The sequence below is a fragment of the Akebia trifoliata genome, chromosome 10, assembly GCF_017979445.1.
Source record: "Akebia trifoliata isolate Shusen 1 chromosome 10, ASM1797944v1, whole genome shotgun sequence".
NCBI classification, from domain to species: domain Eukaryota; kingdom Viridiplantae; phylum Streptophyta; class Magnoliopsida; order Ranunculales; family Lardizabalaceae; genus Akebia; species Akebia trifoliata.
The window spans coordinates 25,374,014-25,392,706 of NC_141384.1; the positions used below are offsets into that span (position 1 = coordinate 25,374,014).

At 36.6% G+C, this 18,693-nt stretch overlaps 2 protein-coding genes across 8 annotated transcripts in view; one reads left to right on the forward strand and one right to left on the reverse strand.

Moving 5' to 3' along the window:
* LOC147393424 (uncharacterized) overlaps nucleotides 1-10,849 on the forward strand; it is a 38,804-nt gene extending 27,955 nt beyond the window's left edge. For all 7 annotated transcript variants that reach the window (XM_086455462.1, XM_086455464.1, XM_086455468.1 and 4 more), the window contains exons 40-51: nucleotides 5,628-5,774; nucleotides 5,858-5,995; nucleotides 6,097-6,144; nucleotides 6,236-6,382; nucleotides 6,519-6,580; nucleotides 7,647-7,800; nucleotides 7,898-8,089; nucleotides 8,232-8,336; nucleotides 8,472-8,606; nucleotides 9,956-10,198; nucleotides 10,285-10,386; nucleotides 10,490-10,849. In XM_086455462.1, the coding sequence (XP_086311588.1) occupies nucleotides 5,628-5,774; nucleotides 5,858-5,995; nucleotides 6,097-6,144; nucleotides 6,236-6,382; nucleotides 6,519-6,580; nucleotides 7,647-7,800; nucleotides 7,898-8,089; nucleotides 8,232-8,336; nucleotides 8,472-8,606; nucleotides 9,956-10,198; nucleotides 10,285-10,386; nucleotides 10,490-10,639 (1,623 nt within the window). In that variant the 3' untranslated portion in view covers nucleotides 10,640-10,849. The remainder of the gene's footprint in view (nucleotides 1-5,627; nucleotides 5,775-5,857; nucleotides 5,996-6,096; nucleotides 6,145-6,235; nucleotides 6,383-6,518; nucleotides 6,581-7,646; nucleotides 7,801-7,897; nucleotides 8,090-8,231; nucleotides 8,337-8,471; nucleotides 8,607-9,955; nucleotides 10,199-10,284; nucleotides 10,387-10,489) is intronic.
* A 1,019-nt stretch (nucleotides 10,850-11,868) lies between these two features.
* Nucleotides 11,869-13,795, reverse strand: LOC147393425 (uncharacterized). Its single transcript, XM_086455121.1, has 5 exons — nucleotides 13,431-13,795; nucleotides 12,785-12,917; nucleotides 12,373-12,685; nucleotides 12,148-12,229; nucleotides 11,869-12,066 (listed from the first exon to the last, which is right to left on the reverse strand). Exons 1-5 carry the CDS (start codon nucleotides 13,743-13,745, stop codon nucleotides 11,869-11,871), a joined length of 1,041 nt encoding a protein of 346 aa, XP_086311247.1. The 5' UTR covers nucleotides 13,746-13,795.
* Nucleotides 13,796-18,693: the final 4,898 nt, after the last annotated feature.

Sequence of the window (18,693 nt, forward strand, 5' to 3'; positions counted from 1 at the left end):
TTCTTTCGAAAATATCGGATTCATTGCTCCTATGCGGAATATACAACACCACACCGATTTGATGCTTAATGCAAGTCTCCCAAATCTGCCCCGTTATGGGATGAGTTTGAAAGCACATGACATTGAAGGAATAACTGAAAAAGAACCTTAAAGCTTCTACTAAGAAGTACAAAATCGATGTCGATAGAAGATTCAAGAGGTATGAAAAAGGAAACTTATTATGGTTTGTCTTAGTAAATATCGTTTTCCTGCCAGAATTTACAAGAAGACCAAGTTGAAGAAAATTGAACCCTTTCTTATCTTGAAGAAGATGAGCAATAATGCTTATGTGATGGATTTACCTGATGATATGCTATGGTTAATTAAATCCTCTGAATAAAATCTAAAGAACGGATATCACTAAAAGTGAATTAAAGCGAGAGATGAATGGATAATAAGAAAAAAAGAGCCTTTAAGAAAAACTTGAGGACAAGTTTTTTTTAAAGAAGGGGCTTAATGTAGGACATCTACAACTCAAAGTAGTTTTCTAATTCTATTAGGTTTTATTTCTATTTTTAGTTTTAGTTCTAGTAGGATTTCTATTTCATAGTTATGTTCGGAGTGCAATTCCTTGTTAGTTTCCAATTTATTTTAAATTCGTTTTTATTATTTAGTTTATAATTAAAAATGCTTAGAAGTGTTCAATTTGAGTTTTAATGGGATTATAAAGTTAGTATTATGTTATAGATAGGTTAGGAATGTTAATTTTTAATATTTTAGGTTTTATTTCTATTTTTAGTTCTAGTAGGATTTCTTTTTCATAGTTATGTTAAGAGTACAATTCCTTATTAATTTCTAATTTATTTTAAATTCGTTTTTATTATTTAGGCTATAATTAGAAGTGCTTAGAAATGTCCAATTTGAGTTTTAATGGGATTAGAAAGTTAGTATTATATTATAGATAGGTTAGGAATGCTAATTTTTAATATTTTAGTAGGATTCTAAATTTTTATAAACGAGTTATTTATATAAGTAGTTCCAAATCCGAAAATTAATAATAATCAATTCAATTATCTTTTTTTCTTTTAACTACTTTTTAGCTTTATGTTATATTTCCTTTCAAACTATTACTTATTTATCAATTGAATCTATTGATTCACATGCTGTCGCTACATCAAGAACTCTAACAAAATTGAGTCGAGCTACTGGGGAGAAGGTTTCATAATAATCCACACCATATGTCTGGGTATACCCCTTAGCCACAAGCAAAGTCTTAGTACGATCAACTAAGCGATGAGGTTGATATTTGACATTATATACCCAGCGGCAACCAACCGAGGTTTTCCCAGAGAGAACAGAGGTGAACTCCCAGGCCTGATTCTGATGAAGAGCATGTATTTCTTCATTCATAGCAAATTTCCATCCAGAAGAAGTCAATGCCTGTCGATAAGAATTAGGAATAGACACAATAGACAAAGAATAGGCAAATGATTGAAATGTAGGTGAAAGGCGGTAGAATGAAACAAAATTGGAGATAGGAAGGTTAGTGCAAGAATAAGTACCTTTCCGTAATGCAATGGGTAGCGTAGGAGGAGGTGCAGTAATAACAAGAGGATCTCAGGTGAATAAAGTGATTGGGCTGCAGGGCCATATGAAACAACTGGACGATATTTGGACTGTTCATAAACCTTCACAGGAGGAGCCGACGACATAGGAAGAGGAACAATAGGTAAAATCAACTCCTCCTGACGTGAAGACACTAGATCATAATCAAATTGACGACCCAAGAAGAAAAATAGTAGACTAAAAAAAAAACTAACATCTACACTAGTATAATACCGACAACTTATTAGGTCATAACTCTTTTGAGTTCGTGAAAAACAAAATAAAGCACACTTGACAGAATGGGGTGACAATTAATCAAGACTAGTCCCAAGAATATGAATGAAGGAAATGCACCCAAAAACACGAGGAATATGCGCAAAGGAATGACATTCGGGTATAACAAGGGAAAATAATATCATGGTCATTGCATAAATCATTCATAATATGTTGGGTATACTCGAGCATTGTCAGCCTGAATTTTTTTTACATGACGATCAAATTGAACAAAAACTTCATTATAAATGGTTAAAAAAATCTTGGGTAGTTTAGTGCCATCTTTCATTAAGAATAACCAAGTCATCCTGAGAATGGTCATCCACAAAAATAAAACAAATAAGAGAAACCTGAAATTCATTTTATTCTTGCAGGACCACAAATTTTTGTATGGACTACATCAAAAAGACTCAATTGAGGACTATCTAAACTATGAGGACTAGCAACGGATCGGTTCGGTACCAGATCAATGCCACTCCGATCCAAATGGATTATTGAATATGTGAACCAAATCCGATCGGGTCCAATCCGAACACATGCCTTAGTTTCAAATTATCAATGTTCAAAAAATTTAAAATATAAAATTTTAAAAAATCTACTTTCCTACTGCAAATATAGAGGGAAATAAAAGAGACAAACGTTTTATCTATATTTATTTATATGAAATTAAGAATAATAATTTTTTTTTATTGACATATGTTCGGATCAGATTGGGGTAGATCCGAATCCAATCCGAAATTATTTCGGATCTAAGATTTCAATCTAAATTCGATCCGAAAATCCGATTTCATGTTTTTTTTCGGATCAGATTGGACCGCTTCGGATGTCGGTATATTTCGGATCATTGCTAGTCCTATGCCTAATTGGCAAGCCTCACATTCTAACATAGACATAAGACTCAAAGAAGGAACAATTTGACGCAACTTTTCTAGTGATAGATGACCCAACCGATAATGGCATCAGAGAGGAGATATTGTAGCCATTAAAATTGACTTTGACTCATTATGATCCGGAGAGTAGAGTCCATTACATTCATGCCCCGAACCAATCACTTTCTTCGTCCTAAGGTCTTGAAACACAAGAAGAATGAGAAAATGTTGCAAAGCAATGCAATGATTTTGTTAGTTTGTTGACAAAAAGCAGATTAAGAAGAAATTCAGTAATAAATAAATCAGAGGTTAGTTTCATAGAGTTGGTGGGAGAAAGATCCCCAGTCCCAAGTACAGGGTGAGACGAACCATCAATAAGAACAATATAAGATTTAGAAGGTGAAAAATTAGAAAAGATGGAGGAGATACCAGACATGTGAGCACTAGTTCCAGAATCAATTACCCAAGAGGAGAAAGGAGATCGAGCAATTACACAAGCTAAATTACCGAAGTTAGCCAAAGTTGCAGTGGGAGCAAACAACAGAGATGGTAGACCTGACTTAGCTTGCAGTGATGTTTTCCTAGACTCACAACCAGAAACAATGGGCTCAGAAGCAGAAGGTTGACCAACAAAAGTGGAAGACATATCAGCAGACACTTAGTGAGCATAATCAGGGCATCCCCATTTGTCCCAACAATAATCCTCAGTGTACCTAGATTTACCATAGAAATTACACTTCCAATTGGAACAATCAGTACTACGGCTAGAATTACCACCACTTGTGCCACCACAACCACCATGAGTGGTATCACGGCCACCACGAGTGCCACCTCTAGAAACTAAGGCTGAAGACTCCATAGGAGATGAGGTAGTGGCATGAGTGAGAGAAGTGCTTTGAAGGCGTGAGTATGCATTTGCTACATTAGGCAAGGTTTCACTCGCCAAAATCTGATCATTGAAGACACTATATTCGGAGTTCAGGCTAGAGAAGAGCAATGCTACTTGAAATTCTTCATATTGGAGACGTTGAACTTCTAAGTTTGTGCTTAGAGGTTGATATATCATAAGCTCTTCCCACATACCCTTCAAGTGGCTATAATGCTCATTCAGTGGTTTATCTCCTTGTTTGGTAGTGAACATACACTCAAAAAATTCAAAGATATGAGTAACGTTACTCTCCTGATAGTACATCTCGGCTAGAGAGGTTCAAATCTTCTTCATAGTATCAAGAAGTTGAACATTAAAAGCCATCGAAGGTTCCATACTTAGCCACAACCAACAAGTTCTCACTCCACCAATCTTCACAATTTTTCGAATCTTTAGTAGGAGGATCTTCAACTAGATACTTCATTTTCTTCTTGGCACAAGAATACCTTTATAGCGTGAGACTAAGAATGATTGTTATTTCCATTCAACTTGGTTGAAGTAATCTGCTTAGGCGAATCATTACTTGTAGAGATACGATTGTCCATTGGGGCAGCCATGGAGGAGATCAAGTAGACAACGATAGAGACAAAAAAACTTTTAAAAGAGAACTAGAAAAGGAGTGGCACGAGTAGGATGCACAACCACTTAATGATTTTTCGGCTAAATCGAAAAACCCAATTTCGGCCAAGTAATTGATCTAAACACCACAGATCTGAAGCGAAAACGCTAAAAACTTGTTGAAAATAGACCAAACGGCCCCCAAAACACATCCACAACCAATCACAACCACAAACACAAGCCTTAGATACACATTTAGGGTTTATCTTGTAACACCACAATGAATCTCAACACTTTTTCACCACAAAAATGCAGAAAAAAAGACTTAAAAGGCAGAAAAGAAGGTGCAGGCTAGGGTTTGGCCTCTCCTCCTTATGTATATTAAAAACGAATAATGATGAATGCACGTGGTTTTGGGTATACAATTGATACGTGGCTGACGTGGCATGGGCACATAACTGCAAATCTTTGGATCCCGAGGAAAAAGATCTATGGTTTTGTGCCTTTGCCACGTCAGCCGCGTATCCAAAACCGCGTGCATTCATCATGACTCATTAAAAACACTTAAAAGTATGCGGTGCCCACATACATAACATAAGGTGTGGGCCCCACCATTTACATAAACAGCCCACAACATGCAAGAACTCTTAACAATTTCTAAGTGCCATAAACTTTTATTTATGATTTATGAATCAACTAATCAATTCTTTTTTTTGTGTGCATATATTACAAGTGTACAATCACTTTTATATTTAAATGCTTCAAAGATATCGCATGCTATGGATAATATAATTTAAATATACAAAATTAATGTGTTAGGCATATGCTTCGACCTAAAGGCGTATGACTAAGGTCTCACACTGAGGTGACCACGTCCTTCGAGGCGTAAGACTCGCATGTCTTTGAAAACATTGCATTCAGAAACTTGATTGGAGCATTTCTATTTATCCTTGTTAAAAGGAAATTATGTGTCATACTGCTGATATTTTATTTTCAAATGTGTTTATTTCGAATGCTGCTTGAGTGTGCACGCGCTTGGGTGTATGCATGTGCTTTTGTCCATGCATGCGCATGTGTGTGTGGGCGTGTGTGTGTGTGCATGTGTGCGCGCGTGCGCTTGTAGTTCTTCTTAAATTACTTGTGCAGCACTTGGGAGATGAGTCAAATTGATTTTGGTGGGTGTGATCTCAATGTTGATACAATCCTCACAAAAATCAGCTCCTCCTAAAATTTCTAATGTTATAAAATGTGGAATTCATCTGACTATCTTTGTGGGCACAATGACATCAAATCTAGTTCTCAAATTATCATCATCAAAGCGTTGTCCCGAATTATTCCAACCTTTTATGTTTGCTTTGCTGTACTTGCATTTCATTTCTTCTTAATGCTGATTCTTCTATATGAATACACTGCAGGTTCCTATGCTGTTTGCCGATTGGTATAGGATTTGTGAAACTCCTGGTACAAATGATGCGGCTTATACCCATTTTATCTCACAGTTGCAGCAAAGTGGGTTGCTTAAAGGTGATGATATGACCGAGCACTTTTTCCGCCGCCTAACGGTAATTTTCTTGTTTGGAGCTGTATTTCAAAAGAGTACTAGAAATATATTGGGCAATTTCACAGGTTTTTTTTTCTTCTTCAGGAGCTTTCTGTGTCATATTGCCTATCTGCTGAGGTGATAGTTCCAGGTTCATTGTCACTGCAATCACCTCAGCAAGTTCCACAACTATCGTTTATTGCTGTTGATGCATATGCGAAGCTAGTTGTTTTAATTCTGAAGGTACATATATTTTCCTCATGTGTAGTGTATGTGGGATTTCTTTCTGTTGTGAGAGTTATAATTGCTATTAATTACACTGTGCTTCGTAATTTGGTTGCTAGTACTTTGCGACGGATCAGGGAACAATTAAGGTCTTTCTTCTGCCCAAGGTTGGAATCCATTAAGAACAGTTTTGCACTCCTCTCTCTGTACTTTATGTTGAAGGACTACCTTACTGTTCTTTATATGGTTTTTCAACAGATACTTTTGGTGACTGTGAGGTCCATCCAAAAAGATATGGAGGAGAAGAAGGCAGCTTTTAATCCTAGGCCTTATTTCAGATTGTTCATTAACTTGCTTTTGGACCTTGGTTCTTCCGATCCCATCTTTGATGCTGCCCACTTTCAGGTACTATAGTTCTTTACTATTTTTGACAACCTTATGTCCTTGGTGGTGCCTACTTCAGGCATGAGTGATTTGCCCTTAGTGACCTCAATTTATCCTCTATGGATTAACTGAAGTTGGGTGGGTGGTTAACTTGCAGGTATTGACATCACTTGCAAATGCTTTCCACGCATTGCAGCCTCTGAGAGTTCCTGGTTTCAGGTTAGCATGTTAAAGTTGTTACTAGTTTTGGTTGGATTTCATTCAATACAGATAATGATTGTGTTAAATGAATACATGATCTTCCGGAATGTTAACTGTTTTCAACTAGATTTTAGAGCAAGTAGATATTGACAAAAGCCTCCAACTGGGGCAAACTTTTCTCTGAAGTCAAAGGTGTATTTTTGAAGAGTTTGTCTTTAGATGGGAGTCTTTTTGTTCTAGATAGTCCCTCGTATTTGTTGCCTTCACTTGTATTCCAGTAGGTCATCTTGACTACCTTTTGAAATTTTTAATAAATAAATTTCCCAAAAACTAGATCCCAGAATTGAAATTCTCTCTTTAGTTAATCGACCAAAGAGGTATAACTGGGCTCTATTTAACAACCCAATTACACATTGAGAGACCTCCAAGTCTCTCTGCCATGAGCGCACACTTATCCTGTCTAAAATATGAAACAACAATCTTTTAGATTGATAGTTTTTTAAAATTTCCCCCGGCAGATCATCTGACATTTTTGAGTCTATCGGTGTATATTTTTAGCTGTGTTTATCGGTTGTTGTTTGCGAGCCAGTGTGGGGGTTGTCCCCCGGGGATCGAGTTTTATACTTACCAAAAATAGACAAAAGCCTCGAACTAGTGGACATGAATCCTGTCTGCAATAATGGGCATGCCTAAGGTTGGTGAGGGTTCAAGGTTCACTTAAGGTGCTTAGGCTTTCTGGTGCTTTGAGGCACAATGGGAGGCACATACCTGAGTGGGCTGAATAATGGATTGATAGTGATTTTTTTGGGGTAATTGGAGGGTTTGTCTAACTGTTTAATGACTGATTTTATGAAATGTCTGTCAAGTTAAAAAGAACTGGTGCACTTCTTATGACGCTGCTATTTACCCTTTTTATTTTAAAGTTTTTTCTACAAACTAAAATTCCTAAATGCATTGAGCCCTCCACTGGTTACCAAAGGTTTTCTATTATGTCCTCCGTTCCTCTTTGCGTGTAATATCGGGTCCTTTTATTTATTTATTTATAAGTTCCATGTGGTGAGTAACTCTATTTAACATCTTTCAGCTTTGCATGGCTTGAGCTGGTGAGCCATAGGTGTTTCATGCCAAAGTTGCTCAGTGGAAACCTTCAGAAGGGTTGGCCTTTCTTTCAACGTTTGCTGGTAGACTTGTTCAAATTCATGGAGCCGTACTTAAGGAATGCTGAACTGGGAGAACCAGTATGCTACTCTCCATAACTGGGTCTTTCTATACCCTGCAAATATTTTCCTTCACAGTTATGCCATTTAACATTCTTTGCATATGCTGTATGTTCAGGTTCACTTTCTGTACAAAGGAACACTGAGAGTGCTGTTGGTGCTGCTACATGATTTCCCAGAATTCCTCTGTAATTATCATTTCAGCTTCTGTGATGTGATACCTCCCAGCTGCATTCAGATGCGAAATATTATTCTTAGTGCATTTCCATCCAACATGAAGCTGCCTGATCCTTCTACTCCCAACTTAAAGGTGGTGATTGATTCCACAATTTAGTTATTTATTTTTGACAAATGATTATGATCTAAGCATTTTATTGACCGATTCCTAATCATCAGTATGTACTAATCCCAGAATAAACAATTTTAAGTTTATTTTTAATTCTGGTTTGCAGATTGATTTGCTAGCAGAAATCAGCCAATCACCATCAATTTTCTCTGAGGTTGATGGTGCTGTGAAAGCCAAACAGATGAAGGCCGACATTGATGAGTATCTCATGGTATATTGGTTTTATTTATTTTAAATGCTACATGCTTTCAACTTTTTCCAATACACTGGCTAGAATATTATAAATTTCACGGTCTGATGGGTTCTTCGTTTTGTCTTCCTTGCTTATATTTGAAAAATTCTGCAGACGAGGCAAAAAGGCTCCCCGTTCTTGCTAGAGCTTAAGCAGAGGTTGCTGCTTCCCCAAGGTGAGGCAGTGCAGGCTGGGACCCGGTACAATGTACCCTTGATCAACTCCCTTGTGCTTTATGTGGGCATGCAGGTATGTTTTCTTCTGCATTGTTGGTATTTATTTTCTGTTCAATAATATCATCACAATGGCTTTGTATGGTATCAGGATTCTTGTTGCTTGTTATATTACTTTCCACAGTGAAAATCTCTTTGTTATGTTTGGTGAAGTTCCACTTGTTTGGTATTGATGACTATTCCATATTTATGTGACTATGAGTAGACTTTAGCCACAAGCCAGACCTTATAGGTCCATTAACCCATCACCTTTATAATTTACTGTGTACAGCCATTTACAACTGACTGGTTGCTTCCCACTAAGTTGATTAACTTACTCCCAACTTGCATTCTTTTCCAATGTTTTCATATTGTTCGCACATCGCATCCCTCCATTTGGATTGAGAGAGCATCTGAAACACTGACAAGCAAGAACACAGAAGAAGCAGAAGCTATGAAGAACTGATAAGGAGATAAGGCATGAGAGGAAACAAAGTTAGATATTTGATATTGAGTACAAGCATGTATTCCCTTATGAATTACGATAGGAAGACATGAATTGGAGATTTATGATACTTATTTCATGAATTTTGGGTAGATTATGATGCTTTCAATATTAAAAATATTGAAATTTTTGGTACATTTGAAGTGACAAAAATTGTTCTTTGGATAATAGTAGGAAAATATTAATGTCATTTTAGATGAGTAGTTGGGATTTGTTTCTTAGGTCTTAAGTTATGTTTGATGATTTTGTTTCCCTATAAATAGTTGGTTATTATAAGATGTAATGAGACTTTGATTGATTAATAATATTTTTATATCTTTTAAGCTTTGCTAACATTGGTGTTCCGAAGGGTTCACATGTTGGGAGATGTTTATGGGTTATTGCTTGATTCAACCACCTTGGACGATTCTTTTCAATCTTCTTATATGTTCTTCTGGTTTTGCATCAAAATTGCCCTATTTCTCTTTGGTATCAAAACAACTTCATTATGGAATACATGTCGATCTACAAATCAAACCATCTGTGATCACCACAAAGAGATGGGTCCGAAGTGTGGTTCAAGCAACATGTGGAATGTCGTATATGGAGATCCATATATGAAATTGAAGAGATTTATCAGGTCATCACATGGTTGATTATCACACTAGCTGACAACATACCATCTATCATCACCTCAACTGTACCATCCATTATCATGCCATCGATCACAACGATCCACGAGGATCATTTATAGAGAAGTTACTTGATGAAAACAACCAATTGGTTGAAGAGCTTTTTAATTTTTTAATTTTGGTGTCTTTTGTCATGTTTGGCATAGATAGGTCTCCTTGATCTCCTCCCTATATGTTACTTGGTTTACTCTTGGGTGGTCATTATTGCAGGCTATCCAGCAATTACAGGCCAGGAGTTTATCTCCACAGCAACCACAGATGGCACAGTCGCATCACATGGATATTTTCTTGGTGGGTGCTGCCATGGATATATTCCAGACTTTAATAGGGGACTTCGATTCAGAGGGACGCTATCTCTTACTAAATGCCGTTGCTAATCAGTTGCGCTACCCTAACAATCATACACATTATTTCTCCTTTGTCCTTCTTTACTTGTTTGCCGAAACCAAGCTGGTGAGCTCTCTCTCTCTCTCTCTGCATCACCCAACTGTCCAATGCAAGTTGTGCAAAAGTTTGTTTACCCTCTATATACTGTGCAGGAACCCATTCAAGAGCAAATAACGAGAGTATTAGTGGAACGCTTGATTGTTAATCGACCTCATCCATGGGGCTTGCTGATCACTTTTATCGAGCTCATCAAGGTAAGTGGGAGTTCTCTTAAACTCAATAATGCTCAGTACCGAATCTCCCTTGCACCTTTATGTTAAGCTAATAGGTGTTCTCTATGTCTACTGGGTTTTGCAGAATCCTCGATATAACTTCTGGAGTCGGTCATTCACTCGGATTGCCCCTGAACTTGAAAAACTGTTCGACTCGGTCTCTAGATCGTGTGGGGGTCCAAAAGCTGTGGAAGATAGTATGGTTCCCATTGGAATATCTGACGGCACACATTGAATAAATCCCCCCCCCCCCCCCCCCCCCCATTTTAGGGTAGTGCATTTTTGTATAGAAAACATTTGGATATCACATTAGTATGCATTTGATTTGATGGAGAAGTACATTGCTCACTTGTTGCAACCCAGATTTTAAAGATTCCTGTTCAAATTGTAATTTATTGTCTATTGCCTTTTAAAGACTTCTAATGGTGTTCGTTAGATGAATCAATTTTGATGTCTGGCTGCCCTATTATACTGCGGTGATAAATATCGGCTACTTGTTTCCAATTTGAAATGGGAGAACACTGGTACACATGAAGTTGACAGTACCATACCATGGATCTAATGCCGGGTTTGAGAAAGAAAAATTAATCTCTAAATCTTGGTTGTGGGGGGTGTGTTATTTAGGAACGATTCAGGACTCAATTTGCTCAAGTTCAATTTTTTAAGAGAGCTGCTATTGGCAGCCCCAACTTTTACTTATTACACCCCATTTAAAAATAAAGAAATTAAGTAAATATTGCGGTGCCCAATAATAGTTCTCATTTTTTTTATTTTTTTTATTTTGCTATATTTCTATATATAAATGAGGGGTGTTAAATTATTTAAGAAAACGTATCTGGTAATTCTTTATAAAATTTCTTTACCAAGTAAGATTCATTTTGTATTAATGATTTTTATGACTTGGATATTGTATTCGTTATTTATTTTAAATGTTAGTATCCCTTAGATAAAAATAGCACATACTAAATATTTTAAAAATGCTATAATCCTTTCATTGGTATGAAACATTTGAGGGAGGTGAGGCTTGATTTTATTAAGTGAAACATATTAATTTTTATTTTGCTTAAAAGGTTTAGAAAGGTTGCTTACTCTCTTATGAAACAAGTAAAGCTTGGTATCCAACAGGCCAAATGAAAAGTTTCTCAGCTTCAAGATCATTATGGTTTGTTTGAGCAGCAGCAGAGTTGGGGTTCCTCTTGAAATGAACTTCAGTGATTGCTGATTGGTTGTTTGTTAAGAGTTCGAATGTCAGTAGGAGTAATTTTAGCATTCGCGAGGAGTGGAGTTAGTCACAAGAATGGGAACTGCAACTCTGTCTTCCAATTTGGCCCTTAATTAGTTCCTTAATTTTCTGAAAAAATAAAAATAAAAAAGCATATTCTTTCATTCGAAGTGTTAAAATCACTCCATTTGAATTTCGAGAACTTAGCTGTTTACACTACATTACACTTGTTTCTGATGAGCTTACAAGAAGCATGGCGGATTGAGCCAGAAATTATTTCCAGTGGCTTTGATCTTTGTCTGTGACTCGAGAACCGTTGATATCTCCTTGATTATCGAATGTCTCTCCCTTGCCATCTTCTCTTCTGCCTTTCTTTGGGTCTTGCTAATTTTCTTCTGCATATTTTCTAACGCTTTCGCTCTCTTCCTCTCCAGTTTGCTCTGATACAAAGATACATCTATTAGAACTGCAAACTAAGAGTATGTTCATGTTGTCTCATGCAGGGAAATAAAGTTTAACACCTCGATTTTCTTCATTTCGATTGTTGCCTTCTTATTTTGTTTAAGCTCCCGTTCATTTATCCAAGCTTCCTGTCTTCGTAGTCTGCACATGTATCAGAAGCATACAAAAGAGTTAAGGTTTATCCAATTGTTTTGAGTAATTTAAGTTGTAAAGTTGAATTTTTCGAGTTTTGAAACATTGGGTTTGAACTATATTGTTGCATCAAATGAGAAAAGAGATCTTACTTGTTCAAGAGTCTTAGACACTTAGCTTCCTTCCATGCATTGGCCTGATTTTCAAGTTCCTTCTTCTTGATTTCATCTAAGAAGACTTGGTAAGGTTTCGGACGATTCATCAACCTACGATATCCATGGACAATGCTATCGGAATCTAAGTCCTCGTCTTCATAATCATCGTTACTCCTCTTCTGTTGAACTTGTTCTTCATTAACAACCAGTAATGGCATGTTGACAAGATGTTTACTTGTACGGATGGGTTGGTATTTTGATGTGTAACTCGAATGCTTTGGACTATTCTCATGTTCAACATCGTCAACCTCTGATATAAAAGGAGGATTAGAACTAAATTATGAAATACTTATGGAGATAAACTGACATTTGAAGAGGAAAAAAACAAGATTTTACAAAGACTAAGAACCTTTCAAATCTTTGCTCTGCCAATTGGGTTGATAGAAACTGCAAAGATTGTTTAAATTTCTATTTCTGATCTCTTGATCAAGTTCATCAGCGGAAGTCAATAGTTTAGCATCATTAGATCTAGCGCATAAGCTCTGAGAATCCAAAGAAAATCCATGAATCAACTCCAAAGAATGAGAGAAAAAGACAAAGATCAGATATTAACCAATCCATTAAAACAAGAAATGGGTTTCTCTAAATATAAACTAAAATCCATAAAAAGAAAAGAAAAAAGGAAGAAGAGGTACCCATAGATCAAAATTCAACCATCACCACCCATATAAAATATAAATTCATATGAAGAAAAGAAGAAGAAGAAGAAGAAAAGGAACCCATTAGATCAAAATTCAACAACAACAACAACAATAGATATAGGTCATGAGCTCTGATAATAGACCCCATTAACACAAACTCCAAAGAAATAAAGAAAAGTAGAGACCATCTATGAATCCATTTAAACAAGAAATGGGTTTCTCTAAATAAAAATAAAAATTTAAAAAGAAGAAAATAAAAAGTAGAAGAAGAGATACCCATAGATCAAAATTCAACAAGAAGAAGAACAGCAACAACAAATACAAGAGGTTCTTTATGGCGTCTTGACTTGGTACCTTGTTTCTTGGGATTGAAAACTCGGAGGAGCTCTGAGGATAGAAGATGTCAGAGCTGGGAGAGCATGTGATGATGCTATATGGGCTGAAAGAGCTACAATTTGGTGAGGGTGAAGGGGGTAAAATATCCATGAAGGAACTCGTGCTCTCGGATGAGAAACTACACTGCGAGTCGTGCCATCTTTGTATTAATTCCGAGTTAGTAAAGGTTCTAGTGGAGGAATTTCCGAGTTGTTGTGACTCGTTAATGCCTGCACTGTTGGTGGTATTGTTGAAGGGAGAGAAATTGGACCATTTTCTTCTTGATTCAATCATCTTTAACTTAGTGTTTTTAAATGTGGGTGTTTCTTGATCATTCTTCTTCTTCTTCTTCTCTGATCTTCAAATCTTTATTTAATTCGGTGTTGATGGATGGGTAAGAGAGAGTGAAGAATTATCAGTTAGTTTGAAACGGTTAAAATGTGAATTTTGTCCGTTATGTTGACACGCACTCCAGGTAGTTAGTTACATAGCGTAGCTGTTGTCCTTATAGGCGCATTTTAGCAGGATTGTGGCAGTAGAAGCTCAATTGTATCATTGGGTCAGGCTAGCCCCATAACTTAGTAAGATTTCAAATCTTACTAAGGGTTGTGAGCTCACATTGTGGCATCTAGAAATATGATTCTTTGCCACAGGGATGTAGAGGAAAATTTTTTGAGACTTCGAGGAAAAAATAAATATTTAAAAATAAAATAAAAAATTCACCTTTAAATTTGGGAGTTCGTTAGCCATCAATTCTCAACAAATTGGATTGAGCTTAGAACAATTATTATTTATTTATTTATTTTTATTTTTTTTTGTATATGAGCTTTTCTTAATCATTGACTCTAACTTAAGTCGTGCCACTAGCGCCCATCATATTTGCTTTCCGCGCCTACTTTCCACACATATCGAATTATTTTTCACATCCCCGAGCACTTTATAAAATACCCTCATCGAATTACTTTCCACACCCATCATCTTCTCTGGTCCATCGAACAAAAATTCCATTTCTCTCTCTCTCTCTCTCTCTATATATATATATATCCTTTTGAGATTTGCAAGAGGTTGAATCAATAGAGATTTGGTTTCCTTTGCGTGCAAAGGTGGCATATGGATTGAATTTCTATATTCAGGATCCACTTGCAAACCATAAGTCTGTTTTGAATTTCTAACCATTTGATTTGAGCATTTTTAATCAGAGGCATGTTAAATCTTATATGAGTTTAATCCTAATTGTAAACTGTGGAAGTAGTTTGGATGTGTTATAAGGCCCTGTAATGTTGAGGTAATAACTTGAACCAAACTTTTATAATGTTTGCAAGGTGTATTTTTATCTTTAACTAGCATGTGATAGACAATTTAAAAAATTGGGATGTAATAAGTAAAAGTTGGGGTGCTAATAACAATCTTGACAAATCAATCTCACATGCATGTACTCACATCTCTGTCATGTACAAGGAGGAGAGAGAGAGAGATCAAATGTATGAAAATCACGAGGAAGAGACTGCCCCTCATTGACGCTTAATTTCCTGCAAATTAGCTCCATAAGTAAAGACAAGCCTCTAAGATATGACCATAGTCACAAAATTCTTTGAATTTTTTTTAAAAAAAACATAAAATTCTCTGAATTAGGAGTTAACCGATTACTTCGACGAATTGACAAATTAATCGACAACTCCTTAATCTATCATGGAATATGAGAACATTTTTACCTTTCATCTCCAAAAAATTTAGTATTTCTAACATTCAAACATCAAGAAGAATACAAGATTTATTGAGAGATTGAAGAAGATAAGTTTTAGTAAGAAATCCAATAAAATGTTTTGTATAATCTCCGAAATTTAGCCTATTTTTTCACAAACCAAATTGAAGCCCCACCAAAAAATTAACGAATCCAAACTTCGTTACTATGGATATGACGCTCAAAGCATACTTTGATATTATCTAAACATGTTCTCCTAATGAAGTTTCATTTGACATTTTTTTGCCCTACCAAGATTTTCTAATAACTTCTAGATTAGGAGTTGAGGTTTTCCCGATCATTGCTAAACTATTTTGCAAACTCTAAAGGTATTTCTACTTGTAACACAAAACTCTAGTTGAAACTTATGTAGGTTCAAAAAAGAAGAAGAATGAGAAAGAGCAAGAGGCAAATGAGAGAAAGAAAAACATGGAGTAGCAAGACACCGAATCAGATTCGATAGGGATAGTGGGCGAAAGAAGTAAAGTAGACGAGACAAACAAAAAAGTGGGTGCATATAGCGCGGCCCAAAAAATATCTTACAAGAAACATAATTCGGACCATTCAAATGTTATAAATGACCTGTATATGCATAGGGAAATACGGGTTGCATCATGGTATGTGATGGGAAAAGTATCTGACAAGTAAACTTGCCAGATCAGATTAATTTTGGATCAGCTTATCTTGATCCGATTAAATATTGTATATTTTGTGTAAATATATGAACTTTATTTAGATTTTATGTATGAAATAGGATGTGGCCAATCTTATCGGATTGATACCAAATCAAACCAGATACGATCCATTGCAACCCTAATGACAAGATAATGGTCATTTTATAAAGAAGTAACTTCAATTATCTACATGTCCAAGATAGGTAAAAATTGATGTATGTTGGATGTACCAAAGTGGTATCAGAGCTCAAGCATGGACCAATGAGTGGAACAACTGGAGCAAGCTATGGTGTCTTTATCCGCTAGCCAATAAATCTTATAATTAATATGGCTGAATTGTTTGATATATACAATGCTTGAGTAGATCAATTAACGGTCCAAACTGATAAATTTTTGGGTCAAACTCAAAACCAATTGGCAATAAGTGGAGAGGCCCATGAACTTATAAGGAGAGCAAAAAGGCAATCAGTGTCCGATGTGGGATTAAACTCAACATACCCCTGTACATGTGGGCCGGATTGGGCCAAAGCACGTGATGATATGAACTGGATGACGTGGAGGAGAAAAAGACCTGCTCTGATACCATGATAAATTTGGGGGTCTAAGGCATACCTCCAAAAAGGAAGGGATCTTGAGTTCAAGTCTTTCTCTCCTTTTCACCGCTCCACGCTTTCATCCTTCGACCTTATGCTTTCCATTAAAGCCAGACAACCATTCAAGATAAGGGGGAGTGGAGAAGAGGAGAGAAAGTGATTAACTTAGGGGTCCAACTCAAAACCAATTGGCAATGAGTGGAGAGGCCCAGGAACTTATAAGGAGAGAGGCAAGACAATGAGTGTCCGATGTGGGACTAAATGTTGTTTCTAAATACTGATTTCTTATGGCAAAGAGAGAAGAAGTTATAACAAATCTTAATTTCGAAATTGAATGTAATAGAAAAATATTACCTAGAAAGAAATGGTTGAGGCGTGCACAAAGCACTGTCCTAAAATGAAATTCGCCCCTGCTACGGTACCACAGTCTATAGGCGTTTGTTCTGCAGGATTCAACAACCCACGTATCCAAAAGAGTACTCTAAATTGGAACACAACTTCGAACTCGACAATGTTGTGTGCTCTCACAACGAATAATAAATTATTGATAATTCGAAAATATAACATAGTGGAGAAAATCAAGTAGTTTAAATCGACTAAACATTTGATATAAATAAAAGAGAAAGTAACTGTTTACATATGAGATTTTGCACCCCCCCCCCTGCGCACACGTCGTATGTGCGCACACACATTAAGGTTTTCGGACCGGTGGATCCAAATTCCAATTAGAACCATGAGTTTTCCTCTTGGACCCCCGTGTGCGTGCATGAGCCCGCCCACTACTTCTATCCACTTTAAAGTTATTAGAAGCACAACTATTTAAGAATTGCAAATCAATTCTTCTCCTAGTCGATGTGGGACTAAAATTACTCAAGGCAAAAATAAAACTATCAACTAAACATAAAGCAATAAAGTAAAAAGCATAAAACATAAAGCATAAAGCAAACATAGGATTAAAATACCCTATGGTTAATAACTGATTTACCATATGGTTAAAACTAATTGAATATTAAAAGGTTTTCCAATTCAACCCTCTAAATTCCAACACTAAACTCAACACAAACTGCTAGGGAAAGTGGGGGACGTGGGAAGATTAATGGACATGGTGGAATAATTTAAAGAAGAGCTACTCTTTTGCTATGGTCTAAACCAATTCAGTAATTTTTTTCAAAAAGATTATACAAGTTGTAGACACCCCAATTTGAACGGGCCACTACTCGAAAAGGCCCAAAAATACAGATTTTCCAAATAAATGGGCCAACGGGCCTTAAGGGCCCAAGTCATTGAAAAGTGATATTTTGACCAAACCGAGGCCCCTAAGACCTCTCAATGGTTTAGGAAGCCCACAAAAAGGACTCGGCTAACCTTACGCTTTCCCAATATTCACCGCTTCGCTTCCAAAAATTAAAAAGGCCAAATTTTCGATAAATTTCACCAACGGGCCTAAAAAGCCCGATTCGTCAACACGTGGCATTTTTGATCAAACTAATGATTGCAAAAATCTAAAAAAAATTAAAATATTAAAAATGTGAGACTTGGGATGCCTACCCCTCCTCTACTACCACTGCTCCGCCTCCGAATCCGTAAAAATCATAGGCCCACCTAAGGCCCATGAGCCCTCAACACTTTCCTAAATCGATTTCTCATCTTACCCTTAGCCTAAAATCAATCCCACATCACCTAAAATCTAAAACCAACCTATACCCTCAAAATCCATTCCAAAATAACCCTCAACCAAACCACTAAAACCCAAAACCATTTCTAAAACCCAAGCTCAACACTACAAAGCCCACAAATCATTAACCATATCCAATTCATTATCCAACCCACAACCCTAACCCATAAACCACTACCCACATCAACCAATCACCATCTTGATAATCAAAGATGACACATGTCATCACCCCATCTCACCTCCCTCACCCAACTACTTACCCCATTAATTTACTTTAAATCCCATCTACCCACACATCAACCCATCACCTTTTCTCTCAAATCAAACACATCTACCCACACCCCTAACATATACCTCCCATAATCTACCCTCATCATTCCCTACAAAATCCACATCTACAACCTAAACCTACACCATCCTCTCAAGTCAAACACTCAACCTCTCCCATCAACCTATCTCAACCCTTCATTTCCAATCACTTTGACACATGGCATCATCTCCCTCACCCTCCCAAAATATCATCAACCACCTCTTTAAATCCTCCATTATCTTAAATCAA